General features: G+C 33.7%; 1 protein-coding gene across 2 annotated transcripts in view; it reads left to right on the top strand.

Annotated features, from left to right (window-relative positions):
* Ubr3 (Ubr3 ubiquitin ligase) overlaps positions 1-19,482 on the top strand; it is a 209,657-nt gene that overhangs the window by 65,910 nt on the left and 124,265 nt on the right. For both annotated transcript variants that reach the window (XM_076413977.1, XM_076413986.1), the window contains exon 2: positions 16,908-17,121. In XM_076413977.1, coding sequence (XP_076270092.1) covers positions 16,908-17,121 — 214 coding nt within the window. The remainder of the gene's footprint in view (positions 1-16,907; positions 17,122-19,482) is intronic.

Genomic DNA, 19,482 nt, shown 5'->3' with positions numbered 1-19,482 from the left:
CAGAATTAGTAATCAGACAATAACATTAAAATATCACCAATACTTATCGCTACGTAATCAACGAAGAGCTACACGATAACCTCAAAATAAAATGGATGTACGAAATAATTCAAGATTTCTGCTTAAAATATGAAATAAGGTTGCTAAATCACAGCAACGTGGAAGCAATATAGCTACTGGACGACACGCAGGAAATCAGAAGATTGAAGCCAATTAAATCACACGAACTTGTTTAATGCTTAAGTAGTTTAGTTTTATTTTAATTTGGGAAATACTTAGTGATGCTTTTGTTTGTACTAAGCATATCTAATCTAAGATGTAATTAATAAAAAAAAATTATACAAAGCAGTTTATTAAAAGTCAAAATAAAAGCTAAATTTGTGTCATAGACACATAAAAATCGATTAGATTAAATCAACAAACGAAGCCCTATCGGGATTATGTGAAATATAGTCACAATACCTAAAGCATAACGTTTTAAAATCGATATTTCAGTATATATAAAAGCCCACATAGCGAGAACTGGAATGCCGGAACTGAGTTCACTTGGAATATTAGAACGGACAAACTATAGAAAGATATAGACCGGCGTGATAGACCCACGAATAGATTGATTTCCTTGGCCGTGGACTGAATTTTATTTCTGCAAGGGCGAATGCAGCTTGGCTATATTTGTCTCCATAAGTAGAGCAAAAAATGTTATATTTTGAAAGAATTTCTGAACTAGTCGTGGTGTGTAATTTCGTATAATTCTTTATTTTTAATATGTAAATTATTAATATGTAATTATTGATCACGTAACCAACAAATAAACAACAAGTGGACAAATGATTAGGGAGAGTACACGTATTTATGTAATTGATAGTTTATTATATTTGTTTGAATAAATGATGTTGTTTTTAAAATGCTATTATATCCTTAATAGGTACTGATATATTATTGTAATTGGTAATTGTGAGGTGGCAACACTGTATAAGCGCGTCATTTGTCAATTGTGTGGCGTTTCTTTTCGTTTCGTTCGTTTTCGTTTTCTACTTTTATGTCTAAACTAGCGACCCGCCCCGGCTTCGCACGAGTGCAATGCTGATACTAAATTAAATACACTACAGAAAAAATATGAAATTTGGGGAAAAACAATTCCTCTTCCCCTATACTTACTATGAAGATTTCCTGCTATCTTTGGAATATCTAAATTCATACAATTTTTATTACATTACACATTTTTAAACGCAAATTTTAAATTTGTAATATCTCCGAAAATATTTGTTTAATTTACATGCTGTAAGAAACCATATTGATCTATATTAATTGCACACTGTATTTAAGGTACTTAATTCGATAAGGATTAATGCCGTATTGCTTAAAATAGCTTCGTAAATAAGCCATTTTCTCACGTAAAAAGTAAACAATAAAAATGGTTAATGTGGGTTATCCCTAAAAGATAAACATATACCATCGCGGACTTTTTTGTAAACCTTTTTATGGTGTACAATACTGTAGTACATTAATTTGATCTAACTCGTAGGGTTAGGCAGCGTTTTTGCTAATTTCTAAATAAGCCTAAAAAAATGGGTTAATTTACGACATCACGTTAGAAACCTCTAAAATTAGCAATGTTGCCTTAGTATATTATGCATGTATTATACATATAAACCTTCCTCTTGAATCACTCTATCTATTGAAAAAAACCGCATCAAAATCCGTTGCGTAGTTTTAAAGATTTAAGCGCACATAGGGATATAGGGACAGAAAAGGCGACTTTGTTTTATACTATGTAGTGAAGAATCAAAAAGTAAGTAATGCTCTGTATAATAATGCTTTTGCTATGTTTTGTCTACGAATTTAATTTTATTAATGTTTCGACGCGATTACCTCAAATTTTCAATTTTTCTGGATGAGTAAGGCTTTCAAGAAAATGTAGAGCGATAGAAACGTTGTTACTACACTCCATATATTCCTGAAGAGACATAGCTATTACTGCAGTTTCGATGTCTGTCGTCAATCGAAATAAAATTAAATTTGATAATAAAAAGTCTCTTGAGGCAAATCGTATCGGTATATATGGCAGAAAATCACTTTACTTCATACCGACCGAAAATCGTAAAAGAGCGTTTCTCATTTGATAATAAACGGTAAAGATCTAAAAATTTCGGAAATTACAATGCTGAGGCGGTTGGTTGGAGACAGTCTAATAGGACAGTGGCCTTCCAAAAAAACCACGCCTAACCGACACCATGAAAAAGAAACAAATCCAATGGGCTAGACAACATCAAAATTTGTCTGATTGACATATATTGCGAAGCAGAGATCATCTCTCTTGCTACCTTCTCTTCAACCTGAAATGCTTTTAATAAAATAAACTAAGCCATTGACGTTCAATCCAAAGTTTTCTCACTATAGACTTTTCTTCTCGACAAATACTGGTGTCAATTTCTCCATTTAGCAACACAAAAATGCATACTACATTGTGCACATTGCCTATCGCTAGAATTTCCACCTACCTACATTCTCGCCGAAAGATCACCTCCCTGTTGATCACCTGTACTGATAATCTCTCCATGGTCTTTCAAGAAAAATGTACAACACAGGGATATTTCAGTATTTTTTCTCTTCTTTCGGCCCATATTGCTTTCATTCTCTCGGAATGGGCTCTTTTTTGTTCATCTGACTATTTGATTCCCGGTTTCCCGACTTTTTCTGCTTGGTCCACCTCCTAGTCACAAACTTTCCGTCTAAAAATCTATTGTATCCTGTATTTCTTGTTGTGTTATTTTGTCTTTCTCTTTTGTCTTCCCTCTTTCTGATCAAAATGACCAATGACTCCAACTTAGTAAAGGCACTCCAACTTGACCACATTGTTGTAATGTCTCAGTTTTGTATACTTAGGGATACATTTTTTGTTGTAGATGTCTTTTGTAAGTCTAATAGCTAAATCCATTTTTTGCCAGCGAATCATATTAGAGATCCTTTCCAGTCCAGTTTCTTGAATAGTTTAGTCCAAACGTTAGAAATAAGAAACCCTTTGAATTTTTATTTCTTTATCTTTTTTTTTCAGTCAAGCCAACATTGTTTTATATATAAATATATCACTCTTCATACTTTATATTTTTTATTTTGTCTTTTATATTTTATATCTTGTATTCGATGGACTTGCTCACTTACATCTCATTTGAATGTTATACTATCGTGTAAAATTGTGAATAGATCTTAAATAGTCCAAGAGGGATCTTTTCAAAATATTTTAGAGTCGCCTTTTTATCAACGAGGGTTTATCTGGACTGGACCTACAGTTTAACGTGGGCTCCGAACTACGGTCCTCGGCATTAAGCCTACCGACTGGCTAGTGATCCCAGAAGACATCCGGTCTTACCTAGCCTGGTTTCTGACGTTACTGGAATTATACGACCATACTTCAGCAGGGTTCAAACCCACGACCATCGCAACAGTAGGAGGACCGTCCCGTCACATTTACCACTGCGCCAACCGACCTTATAGTTATAAATAAACATTCTTTCTAGTTAGGGGGCTAAGGGAAATTGAGTGTCAGCCGTTACATTGTACGTATTCATTACTAATGCAAATACGTCCAAATGCGATTAGCATTATAGCATACTTTAGATAATACAGTAAATAAAATGTGTTTTCAACCAACTGTAGTGCGCGTTGGCTCCAGTTTTCTTCTTCGGCCATTAAAACATATTAAGTCGAATTATTGCTAGACACGCACACCTATTTCGTACGGTTATGTAAGAAATAATTGCCGGCTGTGTCCTTCTACTTTTTAATTAGTTAATGATTTAAAATATATTACCGATGAATTGGCGAATATCAGACAAATATATTTGGCGTAACAACGTTCGAGTTATTATCTAAACGGCGCTTTTTAAACCGTAAATTATTGTAAATAATTAGTTTATGAGTGAAATACAATTTTAATGAATATTTTGAAAAATTATACCCATTTATGTTTTGTTGAACTAAATATGTATCGTTAATTTTTAATTAAGTCCAGCGAACGTTTAAGAGAAGGTTCTACTCCATCTACTGAATTTCTGTTAATATATTTTATACCAATTTTTCTCAATAAATCTATTTTTAAAGAGAAACTATTCAAATGGATTTACCACATAAAACATTCACCCACAAAGAAGCTCAACAAATAATTATCAGAGATTAATTGTAAAAAAGCACCTCGATATGATCTAGTAACCGGAATAATATTACAGAAACTATTAGAAAAGGGGGTAAAATTACTAGCATTTATATTTAATGCTATATTACGAACTAATTATTTTCCTGACATCTGGAAAGTCAAGTCAACTTCAAATAATAATGATTCTCAAACCAGGGAAAAAATACGAGGGTCTGACACTCGTGCCGGCCTAGTTTATTACGTTTATTAACGATAATCTCAAAAGTTTTTGAGAAACTGTACATAAAGGGGCTCGATTGTATTATAGAAAAAAGAAAGATCATTCCAGGACACCAAATTGGGTTTCGCAATAAGCATGGAACAATTGAACAAGTGCATAGGCTTGTATAAAGGTAAAAAGATATTGTCCAGCTAAACATATATATATATATATATATATATATATATATATATATATATCATTTAATAAAGTATGGCATATATGATTGCGGGTTAAATTAGAGAAACTTCTCCCTCATCCGGATTATGAGCTACTAAAATCTTATCTCACATATCGCCATTTTATACTAAAACAGGGCAATGAACATACCGAACTGCATGCAATATATTCAGGAGTTCCGCAAGGTAGTGTACTGGGTCCAGTACTATATCTTCTGTACACAGCTGATTTACCTACGCATACAACATACGCATACGACACGGCAGACTTAGCCTCTCATATGTGACCATAACATCAATTAACCTACACGTACACCTAAATCGAATACAGATGTGGCCGAAAAGATGGTGTATAAAAGCTAACGAAACAAAATTCAGTCATATAACTTTTACACTCTGTAGAGGAACATGTCCGTCCACCAGCCTATATCAATTATTATCAACTCCCGCAAGCAGAGGATGCTAAATATCTTGGTATACACCTAGATTGATGCCTAACTTATAAATACACATACTCGCCAAACGGAAACAATTTGGACTTACACTCTAAGTAATCCAAGTTATCATTTGATAACAAGATATTAAAGTATATATAAATCTATACTCAAGCCTAACAGGTCAATTGAAAAGTCCCCGACCTACCATAGTAAAACACATATTTTTGACAAAATAAGTTTTTTTTATTCAAAACTAGCGACCCGCCCCGGCTTCGCACGGGTGCAATGCTGATACTAAATTAAATACACTACAGAAAAAATATGAACGTTGTATATAAAAACATAGCGGCCCGCTCCGACTTTGCACGGGCATAAAATATATATGCCTATGTCACTCAATGAAAACATGATTAAAATCGATCCAGTATTTTTGGTTCATTCATTACTGCCCTTGGCCTGCACGCATTAAATTTGGAGTAAAACAATTCCTCTTCCCCTATACTTACTATGAAGGTTTCCTGCTATCTTTGGAATATCTAAATTCATACAATTTTTATAACATTACACATTTTTAAACGCAAATTTTAAATTTTTAATATCTCCGAAAATATTTGTTTAATTTACATGCTGTAAGGAACCATATTGATCTATATTAATTGCACACTGTATTTAAGGTACTTAATTCGATAAGGATTAATGCCGTATTGCTTAAAATAGCTTCGTAAATAAGCCATTTTCTCACGTAAAAAGTAAACAATAAAAATGGTTAATGTGGGTTATCCCTAAAAGATAAACATATACCATCGCGGACTTTTTTGTAGACCTTTTTATGGTGTACAATACTAGTACATTAATTTGATCTAACTCGTAGGGTTAGGCAGCGTTTTTGCTAATTGCTAAATAAGCCTAAAAAAATATGTTAATTTACGACATAACGTTAGAAACCTCTAAAATTAGCAATGTTGCCTTAGTACGTTATGCATGTATTATACATATAAACCTTCCTCTTGAATCACTCTATCTATTGAAAAAAACCGCATCAAAATCCGTTGCGTAGTTTTAAAGATTTAAGTGCGCATAGGGATATAGGGACAGAAAAGGCGACTTTGTTTTATACTATGTAGTGATAATTCCCTTCAAAGGTGATACACTGATTATAGCGACCATCGTACTTTTCGGTACCATTTTTGTAGTACGATTTGTGCTTTGCTTCAAAATAGGCGTCAGTTTCGGCGAGCACGTCTTCATTCGACGAAAATTTCTTCCCAGCGAGATCTGGAGAATACGGTAGATGAGGAAGCAATTCGAAGCCCAATTTATGGATTTTTGCCATCGTTTTCACTGACTTGTGACAGTGTGCATTGTCTTGTTAAAGGAGCGCTTTTTTCTTCTTCAAATGCGGTCGTTTTTCAGCGATTTCGATCTTCAAACGGTCCAATAACGCTATAATAGTCGCTGTTGATGGTCCTTCATTTTTCAACGTAGTCAATGATGATAGAAGAAGGCACGAACAATACAATAATTGCTTTTAATGCGAATGGTAATGCGTTGGATACTACAAAGGGCAACCGTATCGGTCTTTTAAGTTACAGGAGGTCTTAATTGCGAATAAATAAATGCATAAAATCAAGAACATTTAATATTAATACCCGGCAATTTCCTCGGGTGCGCGAGATCGTAAAGGCGCTGGGTGTTGTCGGTTCTCCGACGTGCCGCGACGATCATCTCCTCCGCTAACGTACGAAGAAGAAGAGAAGACAAAAGAGCGTATTTTTATCCAACGTTTCAGAACGGCAGTTCCGCGATGGCCGCCAATTTATTCCAGCTGGTAGCCACGGCCGCTCGGGTTATGTAATTAAGTATAATTCAAACCGGTCGCCAGCGGATAATTAAAAGTATTCCAGGCAAAACAAACCTAATTATTTCGGCTTTGCGCTGGGGGAAAAAAATTAAAGCGACGGCCGTTCTTTTTCTCTCTCCCCCTCTCTCTCTCTCTCTCGAATTCCCGCGGTGGTACCATCTTGCGTGCCTCTCGTGACATTTCGAGCCGCATGACCGCAGTAATCCTAGGACCGTGAATTTTAAGAGACACAATCCTTTTCCTCATACTAGGTCTGTCCAGCTAGATCCAAACGGTTTTTGTGCTGATGTTGTGTTATGTTCTAGTTAGGGGAGATTCACAGCATACACTGGCTTGAAGCAATGACTCGGATCATCGCATGCACATTCTCATTTATTTGTACTTGTAAACTCTGGGAAAACAAACAGGGTTCAGGGTTTATCTTAACTGGACCTACGTGCTGGCTTAATGTGAGCACGGAACTATGGTCCTCGGCAACTTATAAACCAGCCCAGAAGACATCCGGTCTTATCCAGCCTGGTTACTGGCGTGACAAACATAAATTGCATCTATACCACAGCTGCATTCGAAACCGCGACTGTGGTAACAGTGGGAGTACCGTTCTGTCGCCTTGACCACTGCACCAACCAGCCGGCCTTAATTTTTTTGAATTATTTATTATAGCTATCTAGTAAATTAATAAGCTATTTGTTTTTATCCTAATGTCTTACGGTTTTAAAATTACAAAGTACTTATTCTACGATAGACACTTCACCGACAGATCTCCAGAAGAAAATAAAGTTTTGCAGTATTTTTAGACATGGTTTAAAGCCTAAAGATTATAGTCAAATATATAATCATATTTCAAAAATTGTAGTCATATATAACTGACCGATATTTTAGATTCAAATGATAGCAATGATTCTAGGATGAAGTACGACATGTGCACATGGTACGAAGCGAAGGTAATGCACTTCACAATGGTATTCCTTAACACTAACAATAATGCTAGATACGCTGCCACCAACAGCCGGCAGAAACCACTTTCAGTAACGTTTATTTATGCTTGAAATTTTCCAACTACGCATCAGTAACTTTGAGCACTTTGGGATTAGTTTCTGATTTATAAAATAGTTATATAATAAATAGAAAATAATAAATGAAGAATAAAATAGAAAACAATAAATAAAATCAGTAAACAGAAAGTAGAAACTGTCGATAACGTTATCAAGGACTGTGTCCAAAGACATAAACAGAGCACACATCAATGTTGAGGTTATCCAGCTCCTAAATAATGATGGCTTAGTTAGAAGATTAAAGATACTAAAACCATTTGATCTAATTCAGTGCAATATTATCCATTAGAGATTACACTAGTGAATCATACAAAGACATGCAAAAAAATCTCATAAAAAATTTACGAAACTCATTGTATAAACACTTTTTGGAGCTTTATTCGGCAACATAAATTATCTTACTTTGACATTTCAAATTAACTGTCTTTAAAAAGACGCCGTGCGCTTGTTAAACTGCCCGTAACTCTGTCAGGCGATACGCGCACGTCAACAAATACTTAGCAATTTAGCAGGTAAACCGCCTGTTACATGGTCTCTGTCATTCCGGGTCGAAATAGTTCCGAAATGGTTTGCAAATTCCCTAGATCGCTTCGTAACCGCCACCATATGGGTTTTCGTATGCACCGAAAGAGCCTCGTCATCGCTTTAAACTGGTTTTGCATTATTTTCCATTAATTTATAGACGTTCCACGGATATTAAATCCAATTCTCCACTGTTTCTTAATGACACTAGGAAATCGAGAAACGTTGTAATAAATATCACCATAAACAACCATAGGTATTTTATTTTAATATTAAAACCATATCAAGTTAAAAGAATGTGTTTGTGTAGTAGTGCTTGTAAGTATATTGATCTTTTTTTCACTTTAAAAAGGCATTTATTGATCATTTTACACAATATTTTTGGTAATATTGCCACAACCGACTCAGTTGGCACAGTGATAAAGGCGACAGGACGGTCCTCCTACTACCGCGATAGTCGCGGTTTCAAATCCTGCTAGAACATGATCGCAAATTTGTGTTTGTGATTGCATTTATAATTGTGGTTGTCCAAAAGGCAAAATTGCAAAATCCAACAAGGAAGATTATCCCAATCATTCCAGCAGCCACTGGCCAGTTGGTATGCTTAATGCCGAGGACAGTGGTTTAGATACCACGTTAGATGGTACACAGGAGACTTTAAACATGGCTATACCAAGTCGAAGGAAAGAAATTGGTTTGAGAACGGTCCATTTTCGCGTTTATTCAGCATTTCGAAAGGGTATGCCACCAAAGCTATGCTGTATCGATCTCGTAATCAAAAGACACTATGTCTGATGAGGACATAGTCGCGAACATTTTCGCATTTTTTAAATAAAGGTACCAGCGATTATAAGGAATTTCACGTTCAATCGAATAATATTTTGATACAATTTTTAGTTCAGATGTCTGGAATAACCTTTAGAACTAAAGCAGTGAATGGCAAAGATTTAGTGTTCTATGATTGACGTCGGTATACACTGAATAACTCAATATCTCAAATCATATCGCTGAGAACGGTTTATTTTCGCATTTATTCAGAATTTCGAAAGGGTATGCCACCAAAGCTATGCTGTATCGATCTCGTAATCAAAAGATACTATGTCTGATGAGGACATAGTCGCGAACATTTTCGCATTTTTTAAATAAAGGTACCAGCGATTATAAGGAATTTCACGTTCAATCGAATAATATTTTGATACAATTTTTAGTTCAGATGTCTGGAATAACCTTTAGAACTAAAGCAGTGAATGGCAAAGATTTAGTGTTCTATGATTGACGTCGGTATACACTGAATAACTCAATATCTCAAATCATATCGCTGAGAACGGTTTATTTTCGCATTTATTCAGAATTTCGAAAGGGTATGCCACCAAAGCTATGCTGTATCGATCTCGTAATCAAAAGATACTATGTCTGATGAGGACATAGTCGCGAACATTTTCGCATTTTTTAAATAAAGGTACCGGCGATTATAAGGAATTTCACGTTCAATCGAATAATATTTTGATACAATTTTTAGTTCAGATGTCTGGAATAACCTTTAGAACTAAAGCAGTGAATGTCAAAGATTTAATGTTCTATGATTGACGTCGATATACAATGAATAACTCAATATCTCAAATCATATCGCTGATCAAAATATATGGAAGCACCTAATATTACAAAGGTTACTATTTATTTTATGATCCTTAGCAATACTAAGTGTTGCCAACAATAACCTTGTTCAGAACGTTTTGACATGTGAACACAATTTGTATTGTTTACAATGATTTTGTTTGACTCTTGATGTGGATTATCAAGACAGGAACGCATCAATCAACATAACGGACATCATTCATCATAACAATTCAACCTCTCAAACATCGGCTCAAACAACCACCTATTTGACTAGCTGAAAGGCCGAACTAATCCATCCTCCGTACAGCGTTGATTAGACACCAAATGACTTTTTATTCCTGCTTATAAAGATTAAATTACGTAGCTAATGTCTTTTCGTGCTTGGAGAAGTTGTTGATCGTATTTTAGAAGAACGTCAATCAGAGTGGATAAAGTGTTACGAAGATTGCTTAAATCGTATGGAAAAGTGTATTAATTTTTCAACATGGAAAATACTTTCTAATAAGACTAAATACTACAAATATTGTAACAGGTCAATTGAAAAGGCCCGGCCCCGGCCTCACACATAGATGACGCTACTAGAATTAAATCCATATGTTTTTTAGTTAGGCCTAACCCTCAAAAGATGCGTGAATAAATTTGACAGCCGTCGGATCATTAGTTTGTGAATTATAGCATTTTAAGTGAAGCAACTTTTGTTATCGTGAAAAAATGGATAAAAAGGAATTTCGCGTGTTGATAAAATATTGCTTTTTGAAGGGGAAAAATACAGTTAAAGCAAAAACTTGACTTAATGCCGAGTTTCCAGGAAAATCAATCATCACCGAGCACCGAAGATGGTGAACGCAGTGGACTCCCAAAAGAGGTTGTCATTTAAAAAATCGACAAAAGGATTTTGAATTACGGTAAACTGAAATTGAATGAAACAGCAGACACTCCAAAGATATCAAATGAACGTGTACATCATATCATTCACGAATATTTGGGTATGAGAAAGCTCTGTGCAAAGTGTTGAACCGTTTGAAGGACAAAATCGTTGAAAAACGGCCGAATTTGAAGAAAAAGAAAGTGCTGCTTCACCAAGACAATACACCGTGTAAAAAATCCATGAATTGGGCTTCGAATTGCTTCCTCATTCACCGTCTTCTCCAGATCTGGCCCCCAGTAACTATTTCCTGTGCTCAGGTCTCAAAAGAATGCTCACTGAGAAGAAATTTTCGTCGAAGAACGAAGAGGTGATCGACGACACTGAATTATGTTGAATAAAAAAACTAATTGTGCCAAAAAATGTGTTTTACTATGGTAGACCGGGGACTCTTCAATTGGTCTGTTTGTGTTAGAAAGCACTAAAATTTTTCTTCCTTTCTTATGGATTTCTGCAATGTCTCTCTTTCTGTTTAAAATGAAACTTTGAGCTCCGTAAAGGTACTCTGGGCTTGGTTTCGTATATTTAGGGACATATGTTTTGTTGGGTAGATATTATTATCATCTTTTCATTATAGGATTCAAAATATAATACTCGTATGAACCCTAGTTATCAATTTATAACCTTACCATTACAGTTGCACCGCAATCACTTTTAATTGTTTATCTAATATAATAAGCTTTGATAAAATACGATGATATATATTTTGCAACTAATCATTTTTGATGCTTTATATACGTGAAAAAATATAATTTTTAACACCTGAACATTTTAGAAATTAAACTACCGAAATTATAATATCATTTCGGTTGCTCGAGCTTGTCCAGCTCGGCGAACCATCACGAAATTTATGATCTAGGAGTGTGAAAAACGACCACAAAAAACATGTCGTTTTTTTTCCTACCGAATCACACACACACATACATATTTTATAATTAATAACTTTAATTTTACGCCGAGTAAAATTAAGCATGAAATAATTTCCTTTTCTCGGTATCAAGCGTTATTAATTGGTGTTTTTAGAGTCAGTATACATCTTGTTGAATAAATGTATATGATGAGCTAGGGATGCCGAAAATCGAAAAATATCGATATTTTTTTCAAAAAAAATAAAGGTTTTTCTTAAAGATTATACAGAAACTTTTAATTATTTTAAATAAACCTTTAAAATTGGGTTAAAAACTTAGTTTTAAAGGTTTATTAACAAAATTTAGAGGGTATGGATATTTTTTGGACCGATATATCATTATTTATATTTTTTCTTAAAAGTATCGATATTTTTTTTGTAAAATATTGCTTTTATTTTTTGTTATACAATATTTAATTTCAAATTTATAGAATGAGAAGCGTTTTCCTCAGAAACTCGTCTGAAAATATATTTACATTTCTATATACGCCACATACCTTAAAAATCATACATTCTGAAGCATTTGCCATTGCCATTGAGTTTGTCTTGCTCCAAAACACTTATGTTTTGATAATTTAAGCTTTATATATCATATAGCGGTGAAAAGATTGCATGAAATGTGATTTTAGTAATTTTCAAGTTATTTACTTGAATTTCTGTCCAAATAATCACAGGTTCATGGAAGTTATAAGGTTTATAAATAAATAAAATCATTTACGCGGAATTGAATGGTAGTATGATGATTTTCATATAGTCTTCAAAAAATGAGTGGATTTCTTTATACGCCACATACCTTAAAAGAGATAAATTCGGAAGCAACTTAACTTACATTTTAGTTTCTTTTACGTCAAAATACGTATATTTTGAGATTTTTGTTTTTCCGAAAACTGATTAAAAAAAAGCATTTTTCATATATGTAGTCCCGTTGAAAAGAATAAAGCCGATCATAGAGAGAAATAACCTAATATCAACACACCAGTTTGGGTTTATTAACAAGCACTCAACAATTGACCAAGTCCACAGAATAACAGATGTTATTGAAAAAGCCTACGAACGAAAGTAAAAAAGTATACTCAGTTATATTTTTAGATGGAGCACAAGCCTTCGATGAGGTTTGGCATGAAGGCCTTGTTCATAAACTACAGAAAATGCTACCAAAACAACACACCAAACTATTATACATTACAATCATAATATTTAGAGTCAAACAAGAAGAAGCTTACTCCACAATAAAAGAAGCTAAAGCAGGTGTACCACAAGGAAGTGTACTGGGACCAATGCTTTACCTACTCAACACCTGTGATATACCACAAATGGAAAATATTACGATGGCTACATTTGCTGATGATACTGCGATTATAGCTGTCGGAGACAATAGTGAATGAAAATAAATCGGTACATGTGCAGTTCACCTATAAACAGACCGTACAAGCACCAATAACATTAAATAAATCAACAACGCTAAATATCTCGGAATGAATCTCGATGTCAATCTTCGCTGGAAGGAACATATAAAGAAGAAAAGAAAAGAACTGGAATTGAAATATTACTGGCTAATTGGAAGAAAATCACAATTATCCGTACATAATAAATTGCTGTTATATAAGCACTGAAACTTATATGGACATACGGAGGTCAATTATGGGGATGTTGTGCAAAGAGTAACATAAATAAAATACAAATTTTTCAGAACAAAGTCCTGAAAGGTAATGTGGGTGCACCCAAATACTATAGGACTGATTACCTACATCGATTATTATTCATTTCATTTTTATTCACTATTCATTCGATTACCTTCAGATACCCACAGTCAGCCAAGATATCAAGATAATTGCAAGGGAGCATGAGGAAAGACTCCATTCTCATACGAATATTGAAATATTGCAACTTTTGGATACCACCAGAATAGGACACATACTTAAAATAGATACATTACATCTGATCTTGTGTAGTGAGGTGCGCATATTAAAAAATTCAGCAGTGACATCTATAAACATTGTTTCATCAGAGACTGAGATAGGGCCGATAGGGCCTCCTAGTTATATAACTAGATTTAAGTTATCATAAAGACAAATTGTAGGTTAGACGGAAACGACTGGTAACAATGTATTAATTAAAAAATAAATATATGTATCATATATATATATATATATATATATATATATATATATATATATATATATATATATATATATTTAAAATTTGGGACTTCAAAACATTTTTAAAAAAATTAAATTATATTGCAATAATTTTCCAGCAATAACCAATTATTGGTCTTTTGTAAAGTGTTATAGTGACAATGTTAATGGAAAAAATATCGTTAATTGTCAATTCTCTGAACACTGATGATATTTTGACCCTAATTAATTAATTTTATTTTTTACTACCTTACCATCAGCAGTATTGGAAATTTGATTGATTTGTTGATGTGTAATTAAAGCGTCATAAACTTAATTTTTAAATTCTCCATGCAATATCTATAGACAGGCTGTTAATATATAACCTTCGAAGGCAGGTACATGTGGTTATTTTAAAATATTGTCGTCGCAATATTTCAAAAATAAATAAAAATTTTGCGGTTATTTATAAGAATTTTCTATAAGATATGGTATGATGCAAGATAAAATGTTTGAATATGATATCACTATCATAACTATACAAATTTATATATATACGTCTTATGTAATAGGAAGTGTTTAGATAACCATTACATAAGTCCCTTTTTTTGTGAGTTTGTAGCATAAGAGTAAGATAATTAAAGGTGATGTGGGCATATTTGCAAGATTAATAAGCGCTAAAGGAATAATATTGCTTAATAGATAATGTCGTGTGTGTTAGGAATTAATATTAAGTGGAGTTAATTCGTAATGTTTTGATAATACAATACTTCTTTGTACAAAAAAATACAATACACCTATTTCGGTAACTCTTTGAGATTATGGAGTCGTAGAAACCTATAAATACAGTGTGTATATATATATATATATATATATATATATATATATATATATATATATATATAATTCAAAATAGCAGTAACACGGGAGACCTGTCAAAACGTCGCAATGTTGCCGCAGCATCTCTGAGTTTTAGTACATTTTGGCTCTGACATATAACAAAATTTTAATATAAATAAAATAATGGAACAATGATTCTATTAAATATAATTAATTTTAACATTATAGTACATCAAATGCCACAATAATTTATAGGTTAGAGTTATTTTATTATATATACATTGAGCTTTTTTCCACACTAGTATCGGTAGGGTTCTAGGTGCGTTTTTGTATGCAGTGGTATCCCCCGAAGGCCTAATCCACTTAATTAACAATTGTATATCTGAGTAATGTATTTTACTTTCATTAGAGAGCCTATTTATGTTTTGCGCTTAGTTCTTGTTTCTTTCAATGCAATGTATCCTTGTAAAGTCATTATGATATTACTATATCTCTCTTTAATTTGTCCTGTCACTATCTGTATACATCTTTCTTGATAAAACTACATTTAATCACTGCATTCTCCTTAATGAGTTTGCCATATCTGCATATCAGTTGGTGTTATTTCTCTCCTAGTACATGTTAAACAAACGTTCATATATATTCTGAACAATAACACACATGCTCATAAAGCTTTCACACTCTATAATACAATTTCCTACAATTAAAGTATATTTATTGTATACTGACCTTTAGTAGTTTCCTCTTTCATCACCCTGTCTTGATAATCGTCAGCATTGAATCATAAACCAACATTTATAACAAACAATAACAACATTTTATTCAAACATTGTCACTTTTAGAAATACTAGCCAAGTTAATAACCAAGCTGTTTATTTCCAATCTTTTAAAAACTTGCTCAATATTCTACCATTTGTCAATTTCTTCTTCAGTGTATCTGATCGAGCTCACACAAACCAAAGCTGTTATTTTCAACAATGTCTTTTTCCATAAATCCAGACAGTTCTCGTTTGAATATCCTCTTCAATCTGAACATCTATTGTAATAATTCTTTGCAATACCCCATATCAGCTCAATTGAATTAAAAGTACAGTGACAGGGAGGAAGACGTAATACTGTGTGGCCATAACATTCAGTAATCTGATCTACTATGTATCTTTTCTCAGGCTTATTTCTAAAAAAGTAAATTACATAAAATGCAATTAAATATTTCATTTATATTTACTGAGTAACAATTTGAAATAGTTTATTCTTTAACATGATTTCCTCGAAACTTATTTTATGTACTTTAAGCCATTCTTCTTTAAGCTTTCTTTCTCATACTTGCAGCCTTTGTTGATACACTTGTTGGGATTTTCCCCACCAATGTACTATATATATAGTAGAACTGATGGTTCCTTCAAGTTCTTTAAAGGCTCATTTTCAAAGCACTGCAAAAACAAGTTATGGTTCATTTCTGCATGGTAATCACCCTTGGACTTAGAGGAAAACACTAATTCTGCACCAAGAATAAAAACATTCCTGTTTTCAGCAAGAAGAACTATATGTCTGCAATGAATTATTAATAAATATTATGACTAATAAAACCTAATCGATAGTTATTCCAACATTTACCTTTTTCCATCAACTTTTGTTGTCTTTACACTATATTTATTATCATCTTGTCATGAGCAACCTAATGTACCATTCTGAAATATTCATGTCTCATTTAAATATATAAATTGATATAATTCTTCCTTGATTTTGTTATATGTTTTTAAAAATTGTTAAAAGCAATCTCTGGAAGTTCCATTAAACAATACATTAAACATCTTGATGACGTATCTACATAATAACTTTGGATAGACTATAATACTCGTAATTTTTTACCTATTTAAATTCCCGTTCTATAGTTTTATGTTTTGTGACTGCAATAAATTGTATAATCCATGGTTCAAATAACAATTGTATCATATTTAATATAATTTATATTTAATAATTTTCTCTCATAATATTAGAGTACATGTGAGTAATAATATATTCATTTTGTTTTCAGTTCAGGCTTATGACAATGCCACAACATGCGGTTTAGTATGGACGCCAAATTTCGTAGCTTACCGTTGTCGGACATGTGGAATATCACCTTGCATGTCGCTGTGTACAGAATGTTTCAAGAAGGGCAACCACCACCAGCACGATTTCAATATGTTTCTGTCCCAAGCGGGTGGTGCTTGCGATTGCGGAGACACATCAGTAATGAAAGAAACAGGGTAAGACTCGATGGATCTTTTTAAAAAGAATTTTTTTTTGTAAGGGGTTTTTTCCGGATTATTCTTATAAAGTTAAAATTGTATTCGATTTTATCTATGGCCATCTTTTGATTTTATTTTATTTATTAACAGGTTAATTGAAAAGTCCCCGGCTTATAATAGTAAAACACATTTTTTTGGCAAATTAGTTTTTTTTATTCAACATAATTCCCTTCATGTGTCATACACTGATTATAGCGGCCCTCATTATAGCGTCGATCACTTCATTCGACGAAAATTTCTTTCCAGCGAGAATTCTCTTGAGATCTGAAAACAGGAAATGGTCGCTGGCGGCCAGATCTCGAGAATACGTTGGATGAGGAAGCAAGTCGAAACCCAATTCATGGATTTTTGCCGTCGTTTTCACTGACTTGTGACACAGTGCATTGTCTTGTTGAAGCAGCACTTTCTTTTTCTTCAAATGCAGCTGTTTTTCGGCGATTTCGCTCTTCAAACGGTACAATAACGCTATGTAATAGTCGCTGTTGATGGTCCTTCCTTTTTCAAGGTAGTTAATGAAAATTATTCCATGCGCATCCCAAAAATACAGACGCCATAACCTTGCCAGCCGACTGTCGCGTTTTCCCACGCTTTGGAGCGGATTCATCGTGTGTATTCCACTCGAATGACTGTCAATTGGACTTTGGATTGATGATGGAGCCATGTTTCATCCATTGTCACATATCGACGCAAAAATTTGGGTTTATTACGCTTGATCATCGTTAAACACTGCTCCGAATCATCAACTCGTCGTTGTTTTTGGTCAAGAGTGAGCGGCACCCACTTTGCACAGAGCTTTCTCATACCCAAATATTCGTGAATGATATGATGTACACGTTCAATTAATATCTTTAGAGTGTCCGCTCTTTCGAATCATTTTGTGGATTTTTTTAATGTTTTCGTCGGTAACAACCTCTTTCGGGCGTCCACTCCGTTCACCGTCTTCGGTGATCATTCCAGCACGTCTAAACTTGGCATACCAATTCTTGATGGTTGGTTTTCCTGTTGAAATTTTTGATTTAACTGTATTTTTTGCCTTCAAGAAGCAATGTTTTATCAACACGTGAAATTCCTTTTTATCCATTTTTTTCATAACAAAAGTTGCTTCACTCAAAATGCTATAATTCCGAAACTAATGATCCGACAGCTGTCAAATTTATACACGCATCTTTTGAGGATTTAATTCTGGTAGCGCCATCGATGTGTCAGGCCGGGGACTTTTCAATTGACCTGTTAAACAAGTATTTTTATTTTTTTATAACATTTTTTTTTTCGGATAGTTCTTATAAAGTTGAAATTGTATTCAATTTTATCTATGGCCATCTTGTAATTTTATTTTATTTATTACATTGTTACTAGTGGTTGAATTATTTTTTTAAGTGTCTCTTTTTTTAACACTGCTATTTTTTCTACTAAATGCATCTCACTACACTACACAAGATCAAATGGTTTGATTTCTTTGAGTCTGTGTCCTCTTCTGGTATTATCCAAGACTTGTATTACTTCGATATTGATATAAGATTGGATACTCATCTCTCCTTGCCTCCTCAAGTTTTCCAGAACGAGGTTCCCCTCTTAGCACCTGGTTTTATAACTTGTTACTGCTTAATATTTAATGTCTAGAAATTCCACACATAATTCACCTACTAGAATCACTACTCCCATCGAGCAAAATGTCTAATATGTTTTCGAAAGAAAATTTATAGTCTCCCATGAAGGGGAATTCTCAACACTTAAACCTGTTTCGGCTGGACTTCGACAGGGTAGTAGTGTCCACATGGTTGGGACCACCCCTATATCTGCTCTATACTGCTGATATCCCAACAACAAAAGAAACAGTACTTGGAACATTTGCGGACGACACAGTTATCATGGCAAAATATCCATCTAAGGCTGTAGAAAAAGCACAAGCATCAGCCTACAAATGGATTGGAGAATAATATACAGCTTAATAGCTCGGTCGCTAATAAATCTGACCATGTTAATTTTGCGTTGCGGCGAAATGACAAGAACCTAATTATATCACTTGACTGATTCTGTAAGCAGAATCTGCTAAATACCTCAGCAGACATCTCGATAGTAAGTTAAATTGGGAACATCATGTTAGCCATAAAGTAGAGTTAGACAAACTGTACTGGTTAGTTGAAAGATGCTCTCAACTTAACATAAGATTAGAGACTAGTTTATCAGTGAATCATAACTTCAATTTGGACCTATGGACCGCAAATATGGGGTTCTACTAAAATACTAAAATAACTAGTAATCCAACGCAGCCAAAATAATGTTCTACGATTATTTACTAATGCCTGTCGCTACTTAACC

Source organism: Rhynchophorus ferrugineus, unplaced genomic scaffold (genome assembly GCF_030347505.1).
Source record: "Rhynchophorus ferrugineus isolate W39M unplaced genomic scaffold, kcgeb_rfMv2 rfM1, whole genome shotgun sequence".
NCBI classification, from domain to species: domain Eukaryota; kingdom Metazoa; phylum Arthropoda; class Insecta; order Coleoptera; family Curculionidae; genus Rhynchophorus; species Rhynchophorus ferrugineus.
This window is presented reverse-complemented; position numbering and strand designations above follow the sequence as displayed.